General features: G+C 43.2%; 1 protein-coding gene across 2 annotated transcripts in view; it reads right to left on the bottom strand.

Annotated features, from left to right (window-relative positions):
* The window catches only part of TRIM67 (tripartite motif containing 67), a gene marked incomplete at both ends in the record, with an annotated part of 31,610 nt that extends 15,428 nt beyond the window's left edge, over positions 1–16,182 (bottom strand). Inside the window, 5 exons of one of the 2 annotated variants that reach the window (XM_079550079.1) lie at positions 2,001–2,160; positions 4,199–4,309; positions 5,492–5,614; positions 9,042–9,137; positions 15,280–16,182. In XM_079550079.1, the coding sequence (XP_079406205.1) occupies positions 2,001–2,160; positions 4,199–4,309; positions 5,492–5,614; positions 9,042–9,137; positions 15,280–16,182 (1,393 nt within the window). The remainder of the gene's footprint in view (positions 1–2,000; positions 2,161–4,198; positions 4,310–5,491; positions 5,615–9,041; positions 9,138–15,279) is intronic. The other variant, XM_079550078.1, reaches the window with a different exon arrangement.
* Between the last annotated feature and the right edge of the window lie 5,293 nt (positions 16,183–21,475).

Here is a 21,475-nt window from a genome sequence, read left to right as displayed (position 1 = left end):
ATTGTACATAAGGAAGACTTTTTTTATGATAAGGATGATGAGGCACTGGAATAGGTTGCCCAGAGAGGTAGAGGGAGCCCTCTCCTTGAAGACATTCAAGGTCAAGCTGGAGGGGGCTCTAAGCAACCTGACCTAGCTGCATATGTACCTGTTCATTGCAGAGGAGTTGGTCTAGATGACTTTTAAAGGTCTTTTCCAACTCAAATGATTCTGTTTCTATGATTCTATAAATGGCATTTCCACTGCTGTTTGCAGTATCTGCAACCAGGCTTGGCCTTCACGTGCACCAGCTTGTGACAAAACTGGTGGGACATGAAGCGTATTCCCTGGTCATTGCCAAGATAGTCCCAGGAAAAGCCCTTTCTGAGGGCTAACTCTTTAAGTGCCACTGGGGAGCAATACTCAACCTGGTCTGTAACCTCTCTGCAGGTTTGAGCAGAAGCTGTCCAGTCCTGTCCTCTGCATCTCAGGCTACGTCTAGCTCTGTGCAAGAGCTTAACTGTGATTCTACATCAAATGAGGATGTCAACAGACTGCAGTATCTCTCATAGAGCTCCAGTGAATCTGGCTCAGTTAAAATCTCTAAGTCCTCCAGCTTACTGACAGATGAACATCCAAAAGCCAAATGCCTAAGCTGTTCTCACCTCAAGTGACTTGTGGTTAATTAGCAACTTAAGTGGATAGTGTAGCTAAATTCTTTATATGTTTGGGAGGGAGAGTGGTGCAAGATTAGTATTAAATATATTTAATAATAAATATGGCCAGCATTAGATATAAACTGATTTAAACAGATAAATGCAGAGAGTATTTGGGGAAGTTTTATCAGTATTACTCAGTCTCTCGTCTGCTTTTCAGAGGAGCAACTCTCAGATAGTTTTTGACAAACTTCTTAAGCACAGGCTGTTTCTGTGGAGGTGCAGGCCACTCCTAGTGAGCAGACTGTGGCCTTTAACTGTTTACCCATTGTTTCTCCATACATTCACCGGCCAAGTGATCCACCCTAATTACTCCATCTTGAGTATCACGTGTCCAGAATTAGGCCCAGAGAGAACAGATAAACTGAACACAAATCCTTATACTTATTTAGAGAAAAAAAACAACAAGAACAGCAAAAGCTGATATACAAAACACCACATCCAACATCACAACATGAATGCCCTTAACTCATTCATTAACTTCTGAAAGCCTCTACTCTATCATCTACTCACATAACTAAGGCTTGAATCACCACAGAGTGAAGATCATGGCATGATTCCCAGGGATCACAATGGGTTTAACATCTAGATAGTCTATGTATCTCTCTAATCTACTCTGTATAAACCAAGTACATTACAAGCATGAGATTGTTAATATATATTTTTTTGCCCTTAGCATCTGCTGTTTATCAGCTTCTGTTTTTAAATAATTTCCTTTACCTCCTTTTCCTTTTTCTGTGTCCCTCAGGATGATTCTGACACCTGGAATCGAGGAACAGTATAGCAATTGGACTACCTTCCTTCTGTCTCCCAGTTTTATTTTAATCATTACACAGTTTTCATACATGGGTTTATAGGGCTAATTTCCCTATAGTGCTTATTTCCCTATTCCAGCATATGTGTGCTGAGGGAAATATTTATTTACTACTTTAACTGTTCCTGATAAGATGGGGGTGACCAGCATTTCAATTAGCTGTGTTCAACCTACTGAATGCTGTAAAATGGAGTAAAGTTTCACGCATCTAGATTCTTCTTAATCAAAGATAAATTTTTCACAGTAGGACTTTCTGTTATCTCCTCAAATATTTAACTAGCCCTGGCATCACTTGTCAAGGTCACTGCATACCAGGTGAGTACACCATTTTAGGAAATACCCAATAACCTGAATTTGCTTGAAAACTTTTTAAAAATACCCAGAAATCTCAAGCCATTTTTCTTTCCTTCCTCTGCACCTCCCTTCTCCCCAGCACAATTTCAACACTGGCATGAAAAAAAAAATTAAAAAAAAAAATCAGAAGAGCTCACCCCTACATTTCATCTGGATAAAATCCAGCTGATGAATGGCTTGCAGTAAGGGTTCACTATCCAGCGTCAGGTCAAACTCAGCAGACACTTTTGGCTCCAAAGCTCCTTTGACCCACTGTTCCTGAGATACCTGGACACGTTTGATTAAAGCATCTGAAATCTGAAAGAGACCATCAAGCTTTTGATGAAACTACGGATGCAGAAGCACATCAGAAGACATGAGAAGTGACAGAACAGCTGTGAGATGCAGCACAAAAGAAACAGGAGTACGACAGCATGAGAGTTGAGATGGGATCCTGTAATTCTGAAGGGAGTTCCATTTATGTTATATCCTTTGGTCTCCTCCTTTCAAAAAACATTCTCATCTTAGAGTACAAAAATAAAAACTGCATTTGTGAAGGCCATTAGTATTGTTATAGATCACATCTCTGAATGCCTCGTCACTTCAGAATTCTGTTCTGATCTGCACTGTATGGCTCTGCTCTCCTGTTCAAACAGCCAGTTGCTTAAAGAGAGGCTGACATGTCAGAGGGTCTCTCCATTTAGCAGAGATGATTTAGTTGAAAGAAATACAAAAATCAAATGGGAAAGAAGGTGTTTATTTCTCACAATAGTGGAGATAGGTTATCGCACAGATTTCCTAAGAACACGATGGACTCACTATCATTACATCAAAAACAGTTTTGTGTTTAAATCTTCGTTCTTGCTCAGCCTATAGTCACTTAGGCCACAAGTCAGAATAAGATGATCACAATGTCCTCTGTAAGTGAGATCTTGTCTCCACACAAATCAATGAACTCAACCTCCTTGAGTTCAGTTATGCCATTTGAGTACCTGTAATCCTTTTGAGTGACATTCCTGTCAATCAAAGAGAGTAAAATTTTTCTGGATAGGTCAGAGTGGGTTTTCCTTTATTGTAGGAGTTCAGATATCCTTCCTCACTACTGTCACTGGAAGATCCTTCTGTCTGGACTCCTGTACCAGAAAGTCCCAGCCACTCTGTGTGGTAAGGAGGAGCCTTCCTGTAACCCTGGAGTCACTTACAGGGCTGCTGGGTCTCTTGGCTGTGTTTCTATATCCTGTCTGCAGGAGCAGTTGCTCTGAGTAATGCAGTACTTCAGTGTTTGCTGGTTACCTTTAAATTATTGTCAGATAAACCAGAAAAATGAACAGGAAAAAAAAAAAAAAAAGTACATTTTTATATGAAAGGTGAGTGCCAAGAACGAAGACCCGAAGGTTATAGGAAAAGTAAGCTAAGTGGTAAACAAAGCATCTGAAGTACCTAAGCATGTTTGTTAGACCTAAAGGCTACATTTGCCCTGTAGTATCCAATTGACAGCCTGCTAAAATGCTGTACAGTCTCTGGGATTAATATACATCACACAGTCTTAACTCTTGTTTGAGACCAGATGTGACAGTAACCACCAATCTGGAGTGCTAATGGGTTTATGTTGGATAATTCTCATTCTGTTTTTCAGGGATACTGTGAGAGGCCTTGCATTCATGCATTCATGTGTGTGGCATGCCCTGTTTGGCTGACAGTCACATATCGGCCATTTTCTTTGGAGCCATTTCTTCTTAGGCAATTAATAAGGCAATAAAACTAATATGGCAAAATAATAATTAAGGAAAATAGTTAATAAAATGCGATTAGTTAGGCCAAGTAATTGATTGGATAACAAAACACGTATTTTTTCTCATCAATTGACCCTTTCATGACTTGCTCCATCTTCTCCCTCGTCTCAGTGATGATAACTATGAAAGACTCATCCTGCTTCCTCCCTGGGACCTGGGTTGCACAGCTCCTGCAAATGAGCCAGAGGGAGTCAGACAGCAAAGAGATACCTGTCAATCTTCCTTGATGTAGGCTTACATGGGATCCAATCATAAAATCTCTCTCAATATATTTACAGAGGCAGACTCCAAGGGAGCTTCTACACATTTAAAAACTCTTCAGACCTTAGCACAAGCTTCCAGTAAGTTGTCTGTTGCAGAAAGGATGGAGTAAAACCATAAGGTTTAATGATATTCAAATTGTAACTGGCATGATTTTTGGCTAGGCATTATAGACGTTATCAGCAGGAATCTGTCTTAGAAGGGGAAGACACTAATTAGCAAAGCTGTATACTTCCATATTTACATGTTAAATCTTTTTATCTTAGATCTTTTTTACCCCAGTTCACCCAAAAGGAAAATACCTGTAAAAACCCAGAGGGATCATTTTCTTTGATAACTTCTAGGCAGTACTCCATAAGCCCTGTTGACTGACGTAGCTTCAGCGTACAGTGGTTTATCTGGTCCCAAACAACCTGGAAAACAGGCATCAGCACAGTTCTGATAATTGCTTCAGCTTACAGTGAAATGTATAAAATTATTTCACAAGAGGCAACAAATGGGAGAGCGTGTAAAAGCAGTGCTTAATTTAGCTGCCATATGGCCGTTGCCACAACTCCATCAGCTACACTCGCTTGCTCTGTATTGTAAATACCGATAATTAGTTTGGCAAAATGTTGCGCACGGGGAATCTCAATTTTCAGAGCAGATTAATTGCTCAAAGCTCAGGTTTGCTGGGGGCAGAAGGAGCACATAACATATTTTTGCATTTGCAATATTCACATTTACAATTGCGCTTTCACTAAAAATTTGAGCTTTTGAAAAATCTTTGCCTTAAAAGACAAATATTACAGAGGATAACTGCAGGTTATACTCTACTGTTCTCTTCACAATTCATCATCAACCCTGTTCAGCTTAAGGATGCACTGCTAGAATTAAGAATTTTAAAAGGCATCTCTTTTTTTTCCAGATTTTGGACTTTATTCTGCTGTAAATTAGGCCTAGTAGCATTGTGTTCAGTAGCACAGCTCCTCAGTTACCCCAGGATAACAGGAACAAACAGTGGGATAAGCAATACTATTAGAATCATCTCCTTAATGTTGGTTCTTGTTAAGCATGGAGATTTCCAAACGCTGATCTCAGGTTGATTTTATTCATTGCTTTTCATGTTGTTTTTCACTTTTATATCTCCTCCTGTCTTAGATACTATTAATGTTACCCACACTGTAATACTTCAGAATCACTTATACAGTTCCACATTTCAAGAAACTTATCCATTTTTTGACTTCCACTTTGTTCATCCAGTTACAGCTTTCTTTTCCTTCCTTTACAGCGTTTCTCTAATATCTTCTAAGTAGCACATGGGCATCTGGAGGCTTGCTTGAATTTTAAAGATTTGAAGAGACACCAAAATCCCCAAGGTTATACCTGAGCAGAAGTGTTTTTTGCCATTGGAAGGATCCACACATGCCTAACGTTAAGTGTACAAGCATGTTTCTACTAAACTGCTGAACAGAACCTGCTGAAGAACTTGAGGATTGGGTCGTTAGGAATTTGCACTGTGTAAAGGGCTGGGGACTGGACAAAATGCACGGTAATACCAGGTATCAACAGCCACACTGAGCTGAATACTTACAGCTGTTGAGAGCTGCACTTACCTTTAGTTTGTGCTCACGTTCCTTGGTCACTTTTGTGAGCAGTTTGGCCTTTTGTCGCGTTAATGCATCAACCAAGGCATCACACTGAGCAACAAGACAGGCTTCATAATCCAATCCATTCTCCTAGAAGAAGAGTCATATTCATGAAAGAAAACATGCTTTATAGCTACACTGTTGTTTATTCTTACCCGTTTTTTTCCATTCAGAAATATCTTTATCATTCCTATTGCCTTCCTGATTTCATTACTGCTGTGTCATTAATAGCTGCATGCTATAAGATGAAACAGGAAGATGCCATGCTGCAAAGTGGGCTTCTATGAAAACCTTGATTTACTGGCATTTTCCAGGCTGCAGATGTAGTACACCATAACATAAAATCAAAACCTACTGCACACTCATACATAAGAGGAGTCTGTCCCACTCTGCATAATTAACCCATTGTAGCTCCTTTGAAATCACTAGCTAGTACTCACAGTCTTTTGTTGACACTGTGGTAAAACCCTGCTGGGCAGAGGTCAGCAAGTGTGGTGCACAACTTGTACCCCCTACAAAGCCCGGCTATCACTCAGCCCTCCATCAACTCCTATAGGGTAAATGAGGAACAAACTGTGCTACCACCAACTCCCAGTACAGCTGAAGAAACCTGGGTGAATGATACAAAAACGACTTCTGCTTCCAGGTGATAACTTTCCCTGCTTGTGGAATTGGTGATGCAGCACCCATTTGAAGGAAAGCTCTCCCTCGCTTCGTCTGCTGGTGAGGCAAACAGGAAAAAGTTTTCAAGCTCCTATTACCACAAGATGCTCTGCTGTCCTATCAGCTTTACTCCCAGTTCCCAAATCATGGAAAAAAAAAGAAAAAGAAAAAAAAGACTTTAAACATCTGCTTAAGGAGAAGCATGTCAATGGAAAGCCATCACACATCTCTGATTCGTTACTGTTTCCCAACTCTTTTGTTTATGCTGCTCTTTTCTACCCATTTGCCAGCAAGAAGGGATTGAGAAGAGACACCAGCTAGCTTGGTTACTGTATACAAGTTTATCCTAGACACCTGCTGTTTGTATCTTTCCCTCCTCAGCTTTTATCACACCTGACTCTCTCTTAAGCTTCTTTCTATCAAGCTTCTCTTGATGTGCTGTTTTCATATGTAGCGTGAGTCTGTACATGGCGGTGGTGCACCATTTTTCTCTTAATTTTCTGTTCACATATTAAACAGGGTGTTTGGCAATATGCCTCTTCCAAGTGAGAAAAGATGAAATTATTACAGCAGATGGGAAAATGTGAAAATCAGATAATGAGAGCATTAGGGAGGAGCAAGGAAACAAGAGGGGTGATGAGGAACAGGAAGTTTGTAAAAAGAGACTATCAGATGTAGAAGTGACCTCAAAAAGGTGAAGGGAAGGAAGAAGAGGAGAAAGCAACAGCTCTGCAAAACAGGAAAAAGGAAAAAGAGATTATGAATTTGCAATCAGCCCCGGGTAAGACAAAAGCTCTGCTCCTCATAGCTCTGACATTCACAGTGAGGAGATAAAGAGTGTGGATGGCTAAGTGGTCTGGAATGCACTGAAACAAGATAATAAAATGCACGTGTGGCTCATTCCTTTGTGTAAAAATTAATTCATAAGGCATTTTTTGCTGAGGAGTAAGTGTATGTATGTATGCGTGAGGCGACCACCAGAAAGCACCTATTAGAAATAACATGCAGATATATAACCTGAGATATATGGTTCTGGGTATGAATCTACATGTATAAATGTTTATCTGTCTCTGTGCCAAAATCAAAAAAAAAAAAAAACAAAAAAAAAAATACAACAACAACAAAAAAAAAAAACAATCCAAGAACTATTCTTTGGTCCAACAGCCAAAAGGTACAGATCAGCTCATGACATTTCTAAAACCCTTCCCCTAAACAAAGTGACTGCACTAAACCTGCCCAATGGGAACAATCCCTGTACCAATTCCTTCACCTGGAATTGGTGAGTGCAATTGCAAATAGAGTGCAATTTCTCATGAGACAAAATGATGCCAAGGAGCTCCACAGGAGCCAGACAGTGTGAGTGATTGCCACCTAGCACCCAGTGTAACACCCTAGTCTTGTTTCACTTGGGCATACATATGCAGCTTTGTATGCTGCTTTGCACACAATTTGCCAGTGATTTTACTGAAACACATTAAGAGATTTTACATCGTAGTCATAAATAGTCATAATAGACCACCTTTGGGTTTTAAGAGGGGGAAAAATACTTAATGGAGCTAGGTGAATCAAGGAAAGAGTGGCAACAAGCTATTGCTTTAGATGAGTTATCGCAGCCCAAAAATAGCTGCCAGTATGCACAGGAAGCTGCCGGTACGCTTCGAGGTGTCCATCCTTCCTGGACAATGAAAGAAGCCCAGGTGACTAGGCTGGATGGGCTGTTTAACTTTCAGATAGCAAAGGTCAGCTGAGAAAAACCTCAATGTGTTCAAAACACAGCACGTTACAGGCACCACCCAGTGTCTTCACACTGGTTTCTTTCAGCTAGATGTGCTCTTTTTTTACCAGGTTCCTCATCTTTCTTTGTTCTCTTCCCCACCATGCTGCAGAAGGCAGAGAGGGTGTGTGATTGTACTGCTCTGTGGCAATCTGAGAGCTTTGGCAGCACTTGCAGTACAAATCCATAATTTGCAGTGTTAAGCGACATTTTTGAAATGATTTAATCCTAAACCAAACGCAGATTGTTTAAATTCTGCTTTGGCTTTCTGTTAGCAACAGAAATAAGACTTGCTTGTTGATGAAAGAAGAGCACGCATATCGTAGAGCAGACAATGTGACTGCAGATAGGAAGTATCTCCTTCCAGACACCACAAAGCTCAGAGCACAGCAGCACGTCTGCAGCCCCACTCTGCATGGCAAGAAGGGAGTTGAGGACCATATGACCTCCAGCACTGATTAGAGTGCAAATCTGGTTGGAAACAGAACTTGCTTCCTTTGGGGTTTGTGCCCTCAATTACTGCACTCACCGTGAGCCCTGTTCTGACTGTTCAAGCTGCGCAATTGCATGCATGGAAATACTTCTCCTTTAATAAACAATCAAATTGACTTAGCAGCATGTGTTTCTTTCCTCTTTTTTGACTTTCTACAAATCGTCTAATAAACAGGTTGACTGGATTTTATCCAGCAACAAGTACATTTTTAAAAAATGCTAGATGAAAAACGATTAATAAATTCTGAGTGGGTAAAAAGGAAAATTTATCCTAAATGTCCAATTCAAGGAAGAGCCAGCAGGAAGGATGCTGAAAGCATGGCCGAGGGGTTCAATCAAATGCAAATCGACTCAGCTCTTGTGTCCAGTACTGAGTATCAGCTTCTTGCAATAAACAGCAATCCAGAAGCTAAAACAGGCTCATAGGCATTATTTGATGAGTAATTTTGCCTAGCATGCTTATATCCAAGAAAGGTTAGATGATTCCAGGAAATAGAAGAACAGTGAAGGAAACAAAGCCATCAGATAAATTATTCACTCAGTTCTATTGATTACATATCATCAAAACAGCCAACATTCTACAGTTACCTGTATCTGCTGCAATAAATTTTTCAGCTGAACCAAAAATTCTTTAGCTTCCTTTGCTTTATCTGAAACACCATTTAAAGCCTGAGACAGTTGTGCCTGCAAGAGAAAAAAAAAAAAGAAAAAAAAAAACAACAAAACAATAAAAGGAAAAATTGGAGATAAAATGTAAATATGTTTCTTACTAATCCTTGCTTTTAACAAGTAACAATGAGCTAAAAGGCTTACTTGCTGTCACACATATTCTTATACATGCAGGCTGCTTGTGCTAGAAGAGAAGAGTTAAGATTTTAATTGTAGTAAGATTTAATAAAGGAGAAATATGCATGTGGGGGCAGTTAAGTATTGTGTCTGCACATTCCCCATTATTGCAGTGATTCTGTAAGTCAAAATACTTTTTACAAGACTACTACCCACATATATAAGGAATTAATAGTCTTACACAGATACATCTGTCGTGCTGTGAAATTCTCAAGTGCTTTCCAAAATAGTGCTTCTCTTCATCAAAGCCTGAAATCTTTATAAGCATAGTACATTCTACTAAACCTATGACTGTAGAGACAAATCTGCGTTTTTAGACTTCACTGTTATGTTCTTTTAGGGCTTCAATTTTCCGTGCTCCAATCCAATAAATGGGTGAGTATTTCTGGAATAGCTAAAACAACCTCTTCCCCTTGCTCTTGGCAGGTGAGGGACGAGGAGTTCATTTGTTGTAAGCCCATACTGAAGACCCAGCTTCCTGTTGCTTAGCTTGCAACTGAGATCTTTACAGTGAACAAGCAGCTTCTTGAAGGACTTTCAGGGTCTGGAGAAAGGAGGAGGAACCTGAAGGTGCAGTCCTTGCACAGTTTCTTTGACTGAGACTACAGAAACCATGCTTTTCCATCCGTCAGCCCGTGGCCAGTCCAAATCCAGCATTAGGTATCTGCCAGCATAACATGGAGGGATGGGATGGACCCCAATCTGAGTGACATTGGTGATGTTTTTTGCTGTCATGCTCAACCTTTCTCACAGGGCATGCACCTAATGCTGGGCTGTGGGCTCCTATGCCAAGTCCTACTGGTTAGATTCTCTTTTCATGGGTCTGCTTCTTTGCCACAATGGCTATTTATCAGACTGCCAATGCCCAAGTATTATCCTCATCAAACAGACATTCAACTGACATAAAGAAACAGAAAATGAAGCCTCCTTGCTAAAGTCAGGTTTCCAAAAGGTTGCAGTCTCTTGACTCCATAGGAGTAGAGGGTGCCTGGAGACAGAACTTTGTGCATAGGAAGGCACAAAAGCTATGAGAATTTCTTACAGGAGACCCAACTGTAATCCACAAGTCACCACTCATTCCCTGCTTCCACCTTTTTCCTGAAGGAGAGTAAATTGTTCCACTTCTGAAAAGGGCACAGATCAATTCCTCATGCATGCAAAGTTTGGGGCTTATCTCCCACCCGAATGCCCTTAGACAGTCTCTCCTTGGACTCACTTGGGTGCTCAGGGCAAAAAGGAGCAGGACCAGCACCTCCTTGTGTGCACTGCGTGCCCCAGCTCTGAGGTCACAGCCCTACAGTGACGTGTGGGCAGGGGGCACCAGCACACCCTTACTGGAAGCAGAACTGATTTATAAAGAATGAAGTCGTATTTGTATTTTTTTCCCCTCATATTCACACAGACCTTCCTCTTTATGCCCACTAGTAGGCATTCCATTAGTGCTATATTTGAAAATGAAATATGCTTTACTACAACTAATTTGTAACAAATGTAGTGGGGAGTACAACAATCACAGTGCTAGATGCTTGAACATTTAATAGTCTCTTGCACAAACTTCTGCTACATCATAAAACTGTAAAGCAATTTTGTTTGCTATGAAAGCTATCTGAGGCCACAAAAACAAACAATAATTCCTTAGAAGGGTCCTGTTCTCCTCCAGCACAACTGATCAGGACTTGGATCTTCCTTCTCTGGGTTGATGTGTTTTCCATAGTTTAAAGCCCACCCTTGCTGACTGCACTTCCCATTCCACCCACAAGGACTTTGGTTTGTCCAGTTGATGTATGACAAGGTGGAACTTGCATGTGACAAAGTAGTGGAGATGCAGAAGAAAAAAAGAGGGCACGTAAGCACCATGTGCTCTGTTAGTGACTGGCCCAACAAAAACATACCAGTGTTTCAAGGATTGGTCCCAACAAAAGTAAAGCTTACACTTCTCCCACATCAGCCCTTACTCTCAAATCATGCATTTCACCGAAAGGAAGAGCCAAAAGTTACAGATAGTCATCAGGTAAAAATCCAAAATCACACCAATGAATTTTAACCAACATGCACTACTATCAACTGGTGCAGTAATGTCCAGCTTCTGGCATTCTACCATTCCAAGAGACTGGAATAGAAACTTGACAACATCATTGATCAGATGACTCTTAAGTGAATTTCTGTGCTCATTAAAAACCGTGGTTGCATTAATACGACGGCAGTGTGGAACCAGGGAGAAGATCAGATCTCTATTTATGAAACCCACTTAGAGGTAATAGCCCTGTTTTTCTAAGCATTTGTAAAAGATACCTTACAAAGCAGTGAAATCTAGTCATGCACTTCCCATTAAAACCAAACAGAACTACATGACTAAGCCCTCAATAAACCAACCAAACCATAAAAAATGCCCTGCACACTCAGAGTGATCTCGCATGCTGCTGAATATTCACTTGAAGCCAAACTGAAATGCTACGAGCTCCACTGACTACAACAATTAATGACTCCTGACAAGCAGTATTCTACCTACAGTTATCTTTACTTCAATACTAGTTTTGCAAGAAAAAAAAACAAAGATTCTGGAGGTGGACACAAGGTTCCTGCTTCTATCAAAGACAGGAACAGAGAGATAATGAGGGTGAGTAATTAAATCCAGATAGGCACAGAAGACTGATGCTTCCTTTGATTTTAGAAAATGAACCAGATAATGCCAATGCCCTCTTTCAACCGAGCAGTTCATGCTCATTTAACTTGTTTTCCCTCCATCTCTCTTCAGCAGCAGATTAGCTATTGATTAGACAAGCTTATCCTGGTGCTGCAAGCTGAAAGAGCCCTCGTGTTTTTGGGAACACAACTCCTTCCTACCAGCAAATCAAAGCAGGCATGCAGACTCCAACACTTGCCTTCAGCTGCCTGCCTGCCTTTCACACACCTGTCCAGGTGAAGTTTGTTTTGGCATTTCTGTACGTATAAAACCAGTGTGCAGATTGTGAAATGTATGCACCATCTGTTTTCACATCCATAGGTCAAAAGGCCTACGAACTTATATCCCTTCTTTCTGTGAAGACCTAAACCAACTTCTCTGGCAGTAGATTTGCAAAGTTTTACTTAATAGCCAAAAGTTGTTGGTTCAGATAGGCAAGTAGTGTAATTGAGTGTAACAAAGACCATCTATGTCAGTGGATTTACAGCTGATTTATGCAGTTGTGACCCTGTTTATATTTTCCAGCATTTCTTATTTTACTGAAAAACGTATAGCAGGGCAATGGGCAAACCTGTACCATTAACAAAGGCCAAAAATTCTTGCACAGCCATCAAGCCATTGGCACAGCTGGGAGTAAATGCCCTTCTCACTGCATGGTCTGAGACATCACACCAAAAAGTCTGTAGTTTTCTACTGTGTGTAGTTTTCTTCCCTGTGTAAGACTCAAGCAAAGGGGAAGTCAAACAATTTGAAGAGAAGGACAATGCACAAATGGAATAAAAACTGATCCTGAAGGAGAAGATGGGCAATGATACTTGAAAAACAATTCTAGGGCCAGAAGAACGAAAATCGTTAGTTTTTAATTTTCTGTTGTGGGATGGAACTGTGAGCTGTGAGAGGAGGGGGCATGGCAGTGGAACTCTTTACAGGGGAAGAATGCTGCCCCTTCCCTTAGGATAAGATAAGCAGGTGTTTATCACCTGGTGGGGAACAGGTGCTGATCTGCCACCTGAGCAGGCTCAGCTCGTGGAGAATCCCTTCTACCTGCTGCTCTACCACCTCTGCCAGGCTATCTGGGGAGAACACACACAGCTTGAATTCCATTTGGCTTACCGCATGCAGTAATACTTCAGTATGAGTAACTTATGGCTTGGCCAAAGTCACTTCAGGTAATAAACCAGTAGAAATTGCTGTATGTGAGAACTATTACTATGCGTAAGTATCTAATTCTAGAGCAATTTATCCAAATGAATGTGAGCTGATGATTTAGGCTATTTGTCTATGATTCCACTACGTTTATTTTCTGCCAAGTATATTGTTCTAGGAAAAGTAGTAGCTACAAGAGCTCAATGTCAGAGTCCCCAAATCAGTTAATTCTGAAGCTTATTTAAGCTTCCACTAGATCTTCCACCATGAGTCTATAAATCAAGAGGAATCACATTTTGTGATAACGTACTTCCAGAAAAAAAAAAAGTGGACAAACCAATAAGCTCTTGTTCATTTTTTCAACAACAGGAAAACAGGAAAATGACTGTCAGCACACACTGACTACACCAAAGTTTATCACACTGTTCAGAAAGGCTTCAACCAATCTTAAAGTAAATTGTAACACAACACAAGCTAGTCTCTCACAGCACAGAGAACATTAACCATGTTTCAACAGTGAACTCAGTCACTGCTCGTTTGAGTAATACTGTACAGACCTAGATCCTGCCGTTAGCAGAAGTAGTGATGATCTGTTCCTTCTGCACCAAGAGAACAACTCCCCTACAGTCACATTAGGGAGGAGCTGGCAGAGCCTTTGGCAAAGAGCGTGCAAACTCTGGCATACATACTGAAGGACTCTCAGATCCACAAACTATCATGCTCACTCCAAGCCTCTTTTGGGAATTCTTAAAATCAAAAGTCAAAATTTTCTCTTACTCAAAGTCTTAGACTTGTGCTCTCCCACTCTATGGCTGGAGAACAAAGAGACCATTCTTGCCTTTGTCCCCACCCGTGGTTCTCCCTGGATAAGAGAATTTCTCTGGGTTTCCTATGGTGCTAACTGCAGGAGAGGAAGGGAATCCTGTGGCCAGCAAAGCTAGCCAAGTGTTCTTTACATGACCTGTGGGAAAAGCCTTTTCCCTCCATCTGGAAGCTCCAAAGTACCACTGTCAGCACTGAAGATGTATATTCCCCTCTGTATGTGCATCTGTCGTAACAAATCATTTTAGAGGGTCCATCATTCTTAATAAGAATGAGCTAACATCACATACTTCTTAAACTGTTATGGTCACGTTTTGCTCTTTATTCAAACGGCTGCAAAGACTTTCGCATGGCAGGCATTGCCACATGATCCAGCAGATCTACAAAAACTGCTGCCTGTGCTGTGCAGTGGCTGCCTCTGACATGTCCCCAGGGGCCTCCAGAACTACAGAGCACCAGGGAAGGGAAGAGCAAGCCAGAGTGCAATGCAGTGGGAATCTGGTAAAGCTGCACCTGTCCCCAGAGCCCACTCTATTGTTGTCTACTCATGTCATGAAGGTCCCTCCAACCATCCCTTCTGGCCTCTTTGGTGAAGGTTCTTCACCAAAGGGCAGTGGGCATGGAATGGGCTGCCCAAGGCAATGGTCACAGACCCAAGCACTGGTGTTCAAGGAGTGTTTGGACAACACTCACAGATACAAGGTTTGGATTTTGGGTGGTGCTGTGTGGAGCCAGAAGCTGGGCTCAGTGATCCTGGTGGGTCCCTGCCAGCTCAGGATGCTCTGCGTTTCTATGATGCTTTGAGAACTGAGGAGAGGTGAAGATCTTTCTGAGGCACAGAAGACAAAACGACATCTCTTGACAGCTCCTGTCATGCCTTCCACCTAAAAACTTTGGGCGGCTGAGGTTACTCTCCCTCATTGACAGGTGGATAAGAAGTCATGGTGAAAAACATCTGTGGCAGCTCCTGTTGAGGTGAAAGGGGTGTGAGAAATGAAAGAAAGGCCACCCCTCCTCCTCCTGCTGCCCACAGGCCGGCATGGGATGGTCCAGAGCACAGCAAGGCTGGCTAAAGCCAGATGCCCGTCCAGGCCTGGTTCAGCCTAGCCAAGGTAAGGGAAGGCAGCAGCAGGAGGAGTTTGTGCAACACCACAAGACTCTGAGCAGAGACTGTGGATTGGAGAGAGCATTGAAGAGCAAAGAGTGCCGTGCAAGGAAGAAAACACCTGGGATGCTGATGGACACAGAAGTTCTGAACTGACAGTGGGGAGACAAAGTCCTGCTGGCCCCCCAGCTCCTGCTTGCCATTAGCACGTGCTTCGTGCTTACCTTGTGCTGCTTCCACACGGCGCCCAGGGCCTTGACCTCGTGCTTGCCGTGCCTGCCGTCCTCCAGGCACTGGTAACACACGGGGCTGCGGCAGCTCACGCAGTACATGCTGTAGTTCTCCAGGTCGTGCTCGGCGCACGTCGGCAGCTTACGCCCGCCGCCCGCCCCCTTCCCGCCGCCGTCGCCCCCTCCGGGTGGGCCCGGGGCCCCGGGCGGCGGTACCAGACGGTGCTTGGCGAAAGGTCCGCGGGCAGGGTGGCAGCGGAGCTGGCAGGCGGCGCAGTACAGCACGTCGCACTGCTCGCACAGCACGGCCGCCGGCTCGGGAGGGCTGCGGTCGCACAGCTGGCACTTGGCGGCGGCGGCGGCGGCGCGGCCCTGCTGATAGCGCTGCACGATGGCCTCCAGCAGCCGGTTGCGCTGGAAGCCGCGGAGGCCGCGCTGGTCCAGGGAGGCGCTCCGGTGGCACTGCGGGCAGGTGAGGGACGAGCCGGCGGGGCCGGCGCCCCTCTGAGACGCCGTCGCCCCGGGGGGTGCGGGCACCAGCGGCAGCACCCGCACGCCGTTGGGGGACTTCAGGCTGGGGGTGTAGGAGCCGTAGCCGCTGTCGGTTTCGCTGTGCAAGCTCAGCTTGTCCGCGTGGTCTACGCCGCCGCCCGCCGCGCACTCCGAGTCCAGCGAGGCGGCCGGCCCCGGCCCCAAGCCCGGCCCCGGCGCGGCCGCGGCGGCCACGGGCGGCGCGGAGCCCCGCGGCTGGAGCAGGGCAGGCAGGTGCTGCTCGTTCTCCGGGGTCTGCACGGCGATGGTGCGGGCACAGGGCAGGCAGACATTGTGCGAGCAGGGCAGGATGATGGGCTCGCGGAAGAGCGAGCCGCACACCGGACACTTCAGCTCCTCTTCCATGGCCGCGGTTTCGCGTGCGCGGGCTGGGGCTCAGGCGGGCGGCGCGGGGTCGTGGCCGCCGGGCGCCTGCATCCCCCGCGGCGCCTGCGGGAGGTTCAGCACCCGGCGGGCGCGGACAGCTCCGGGCCGCAGCGGAGCCGGCGGGGTGCGGGCGCTGTCCGGGAGCCGGCGGTGCCCGGGGCGAGGGGAAGCTCCGGCCCCGCTTCCCCGCTCGTGCGGGCGGGTGGAGCGCTGGGCAGGGTGCGTGGTCGTGCCGGGAGTAGTGATATATGGGCACGGGAGGCGGGGGCAGCAGGAGGAAGGGGCGGAGGGAGCCCTCTCCAGCAAATGAGGGATCGCTCGCCCTACGGCTGAGGACAGCAAAAACATTTTTTAAAGGATCTCTCTACGGCGATGTCTTTATACGTTCAAGTAAACCCATTGTTTAGGCAACGGGATGAACGCAGGCGGGGTTCTGCTATCCGTAGGAGCCTTTTCTCCCCGCCCCAAGGAAAGCAGGAGGAATCTCCCACTAATGAACCAAGCGTGTTTATCTTTCACCCGTGCCGTACCCTACTTGAGCGTGACAAGGACGCACAAAACGTCAGGCACTGAAGGAAGAATGGAAGAGAGTTAAAGGGAATCCCGGCATGGAATTCTCTGGCTACACGGGGCAAAGGGGTAAGCAGCAGGGAGACGTGCGGCATCACCTCTGTCGTCACTGTATAAACACAACAGAAACTGCTGGAAAAATAAACGGGGGATGACTGCTGAAAGTTTGTAAACTGAGGATAGTTATTTTCAGGAGCAAGCAACCAGCAGTGGGAAATCCCCCATCTGTTTTGTTTACCCTACATAGGAAGAGCGTGGATGTAACAGTGGTTTATTTTCATAGTGAAGAGATTATACAAGTTATTTCACTGCTTTCTTTTTTTTTTTTTTCTGTTCATGTATCTCATTTAAATGCCACGTCTGTTTTAACTTGAGCTTCATAAGCAGATTTTTTTCTTTTACTTCTAAATACAAGCTTGTTGTGTTTGAAGATGCAGTCCTAACTCATGTCAGATGGAAAAATAAACATTTTTAAAAATCACCCCTCTTCATAACACTTCTTAGCCCACGATGTGCATTTTGTGACACTGGGTAGGAAAGGGTCTTCTAGTTTCAGGTCTGTTTTTGCAAGGTTATTAAACTGTTGATGCATAGAAAAGGAGGGATGGGGACAGAGAGCATGAATATATTAAAGCTTCCATTTTGTTTTCATTGTTTCCTCTCTGCAATTCTCCTACTTGCAACTTGCCTAGACATCCTCATGACAAGCTAAAGGTAAAGAAAGTCCCAAATGGGTTAAAGCTTTGTGTTCCTTAGTGTAGGGTTGAGAAGGGCAGGTTTGTCCCCTGGCACATAAAAATCAAAAGCAATGACCCACATAAAACCGCCTGTCTGCTGCCCAGGAATCTTTTTATTTCATGTGACCTCTGTGCCAAGACTCAAAGCTGAGAGAAGGTCTGTGTTTGGGCTGCCTCCACCTGGGAGCCTTGGCAGTACAAGAAAGGTTATGAAATACTATTTATTTCAAAAATACCTTATGCTACTGTATCTCAAGAAAAAACTGTGGGTGGAGTGCTGTTACCTTTGTAACCTCTATTCTCTACTTTATCATCTGTCAGCAGTGGGAGTGATATATAATAAAGATTTCTTGCGTATGTACAGGTGAATGCAAATCACAGTGTGCAAGTATATGTTGGAAGCCATAATCCTAAGGTAATTAGGAAGGCATTATAAGCTTTTTTCCTTTGGACTTTTTCTTCATTTTTACCAATCTTGTGCCAGTGATCATAAGCACACATTGGTAATAGCAGATCTGAGACATATAAACAGAGCTGGATATATCAGACAGGAAGGGATGAAAATGAATAGGTACGAACACCAGACCTTAAGAGTACACATTTACAGCGGCTTTTTAGCTATGGCTGACAAGTTCTGGAGTTGAAACCCAGTGAATTTTGGATTTCCATCTCAAACATTACAATTTGTACTGCAATGTAGTACTGTTTTCCCTTGTCTACAGAGGGAAATGCCAAGAAGTACAGCATATTTGAAGTGCCGTTATGATCAGCCAACCTGAGCTTTTCTCCTCCTCTCTAAAAGCTTGATGTGGTCTAAGAGCACATATCCATAAATGATGATCTTTGCAACAGAGACAAAAATTTTACCTGGCTTTCTCTGTCCTGTGTTGTGACTTCTATGACATTCAAGATCTTTTTTCACCTACTTCATAAACTTGCTATAAACTTTTACACCCAAGAGAGATTTGGCTTTGAGAGAAAGAAGAGCTGTCCAGTGCGGTCCAGTGCACTACTGTCAAATCTCTTTCTCCAGAGGCCAGAACAGAAACTGAGCTAAGCACTGAAGTTTGGCACCAAGCTTGAGTGCTCTCTACAGACCCCACTGGTTCATTTGGGGTCACCCTTCATTTTGCTGAGAAACAGATCCTACTGAGGAGGCCCCACTGATGACGATGGAGTTACTCCTAAAGCTCTGTTCAGCCTGATAGAATCGGGCCTTTATCATGTTTTGTAACCAAGCCATTCTTATAGTGGCTATGAACCCGATGATTTTTCCTCTTTTCATGTTCAAATGAGTCTTTAATCTCTTGGAGCTGTAACTGTATAGGATAGCCTAGAAACCCTATTCTGGCAGTCATTGCTTTGATCTTTATTTTAATACTTCAGTATCACTAATATCATCCCCTTAAACTATTTACCCTGCATAAGAACTCATTAGCATCTTTTATATCCTCCAGCCAGAAAAAAAAAAAAAAAAAAAAGCTAATGAAGTTTATAAATACACTTACCAAAAAAAAAAAAAAAAAAAAAAAAAAAGCAGACTCTCAGTAAGGAGAGAGATGTGATTCATCTTTTTACTTCTCTTGTTTTATTGTTTATACTTTTTAATTCTGTTTCTCTGTTTTTTTTTTCCATGTTTTTCATTTCTTCTATTTTTTTATTTTATATTTTTTCCTGCCCTCACATATTAACCTCTTCCCAATTAGTTTTCCCTCATTTTTTCCCTCAGCCTTTTTCCTCAAAAGCTGCCCACTGAGGTCACTTTGCTTTCTTCAGCTCTCTTCTTTTACCACAGCTGTCTGCCCACCCCTGGGGAGCTCTCTGATCCCAGCGCTTCAGCACCGCTCCACTAACAGGCATCACTCAAAGCATGCATCTTGTAGCTTGAGAGGTAGCAGAGGGGAAAAAAAAGTATCTTTCCTCTATAGGTGCCTGTGTCATTGCAGTAAGAACTACAGAGAGAGAGAGAGCTCACAAAAACCAGAGAGGACAAAACAGGTGAGAGCTCTAACCAGTGAATACAGATACATCTGTAGTTACATCTTTGCATTGCTCTTATAACAAACAACACACCACACAGTCTTTACCCAGAGTCCTGTTTCCAGCATCACTGGTGCTGTGTGCTCTGTTTAGGGGGTGATGTGGCAGTGGCACAGGAGATTGCTGCACTGGGGATTAGAGGAAAAGCTGATGTGTGGAGTCTGTGAGGCAGGGCAGCTCTGGAAATGGTAGCTGTGTGCTACCATTCTCCCTTATTTCCTTGTTTTTAGAGATTTGCATTAGCTACATCATTTCAGTGCAACAGTTTTGAAAGTTCTTTTCCTTCCAGCTTGCATTCAAGAATCTATTATGTTATTTGGAGTTTTTAAATGTTTGCACATTGATTTGTTCATGAAAGAAGAGAAGGCAGAGCTTGGCAGCAGCCCAGAAGTGTGTCACAGAAGCACGGCTGCTGATAGCAAGCTTATCTGTTGGCTAGCAGGAGACTATATCTGTAACATAAATGCATCTACATATTGAATTTTCTCTGTCAGAGGATTAAATCCACCAGGAAAAAAATATAATTCACAACAGAGAACAATTCTATAGGGTGGAAATTTATTCAGACTGTCTGCTTAGTATATGTTCATTATTATGGTTAAGTGGCAGAACTTAATGTTTGATCCTAAACATTTATTGACAAATGCACTCCTAGGACTGCTCTAGCAATCTGTGAATTAAACTTTATATAGAGAAAAGCATTGCTTTAAACATATAGGCCAAAAACAAAAACAAAAAAAAAAAAAAAAAAAGTAGGTTGACACAAATATCAGTAAGTGCTCCATTTGAGCAACTTTTAGTAAGTATCTATGCTTTCTTTGTGATTTTCTTTCATCAAAGGCACTAATCTCATTTTTTTCCAAGAGTCCTGATTATAAATCTCATGTTTCTGTGGCATTATAAAAATCCTTCAGACTGAAAGCTTCCAGAATAACTCTAGGCATATTTTGGCTTTTCTGCCATGTGAGGAACCCTCCCTTTGCTGCTGTTTCAAGAGCAAGAGCCTTTCCTACTATTGAAATTCAGAACTCAGAACTCTGAAGAGATGAGAAGGGAGCAGTGGACCATGCATCCGCATATGTATTGGAGAGCAAGAAATTGTGCCCTGCTTTAAACCTACTATAGATCACTATTGACTATGGAATTATCATCAGCACCTTTATAATATGATTATTATAGAGAGCTATTATAGCATTTGTTGTTTTTGTTTGTTTGTTTTGTTGGTTTTTTTTGTTTTTGTTTTTGTTTTTTGAGTTAGTGTGCCAACTTCTTAGAGAGATTATTGTGTTTCAGTAGGTATTATGTCAGATCAGATTATGTCTCTCCAATTTGTACCCCCCAGCAGCATCTCTGAATTCAAACAACCTCTGTGTTTCACGATCACCAGGACCAAACGAACAGTATGATCAGGGAACACTGGGGATCCCTGTGCCATAGCACACGAGCCTACTGCACTCAGCTCACAAACTTGCACTCACCATGCTCACTTGAGGAGGAGGCTGCAGAAAGCTGTCTTGCACACAGACCTGCAGTCAGTCATAACTCAGCCCTGGTCCTGCCCTGCCTCCCTGCTCTGCTGCCCCTCTGGTCACCCCACTAGAAAGAGAAGAAGTTTGTCTGTCAGGCTTCCTAAAAAGATAGCTAAGGAGTATGTAAAATCCAAACCTGTTCTTACATTTGCTTTTGGCAGGTAGACTGGGAGGAGGTAGGATAAAATGACGATATTCAAAGCATAAGAGAAGGCAAGAGTGAGAGAAGACGGACAAATGCCTTTGACAAAAAAAAAAAAAAGTGAATTATCTTAACACTGAAGTGGTAACATTTCCTAAGACACACAAGATAGGCTTGAAAAACACCTTGGAAAAAGCCTTGAAAATGAAACCAGGCTAGACATTTATGCATCCTGTCATAAAGCGGATGTAAAT

This window comes from Tetrao urogallus, assembly GCF_951394365.1.
Source record: "Tetrao urogallus genome assembly, chromosome: 2".
In the NCBI taxonomy this organism is placed as follows: Eukaryota; Metazoa; Chordata; class Aves; order Galliformes; family Phasianidae; genus Tetrao; species Tetrao urogallus.
The sequence above is the reverse complement of the archived record's forward strand: the minus strand, read 5'-3'. Positions and strand labels throughout refer to the sequence as shown.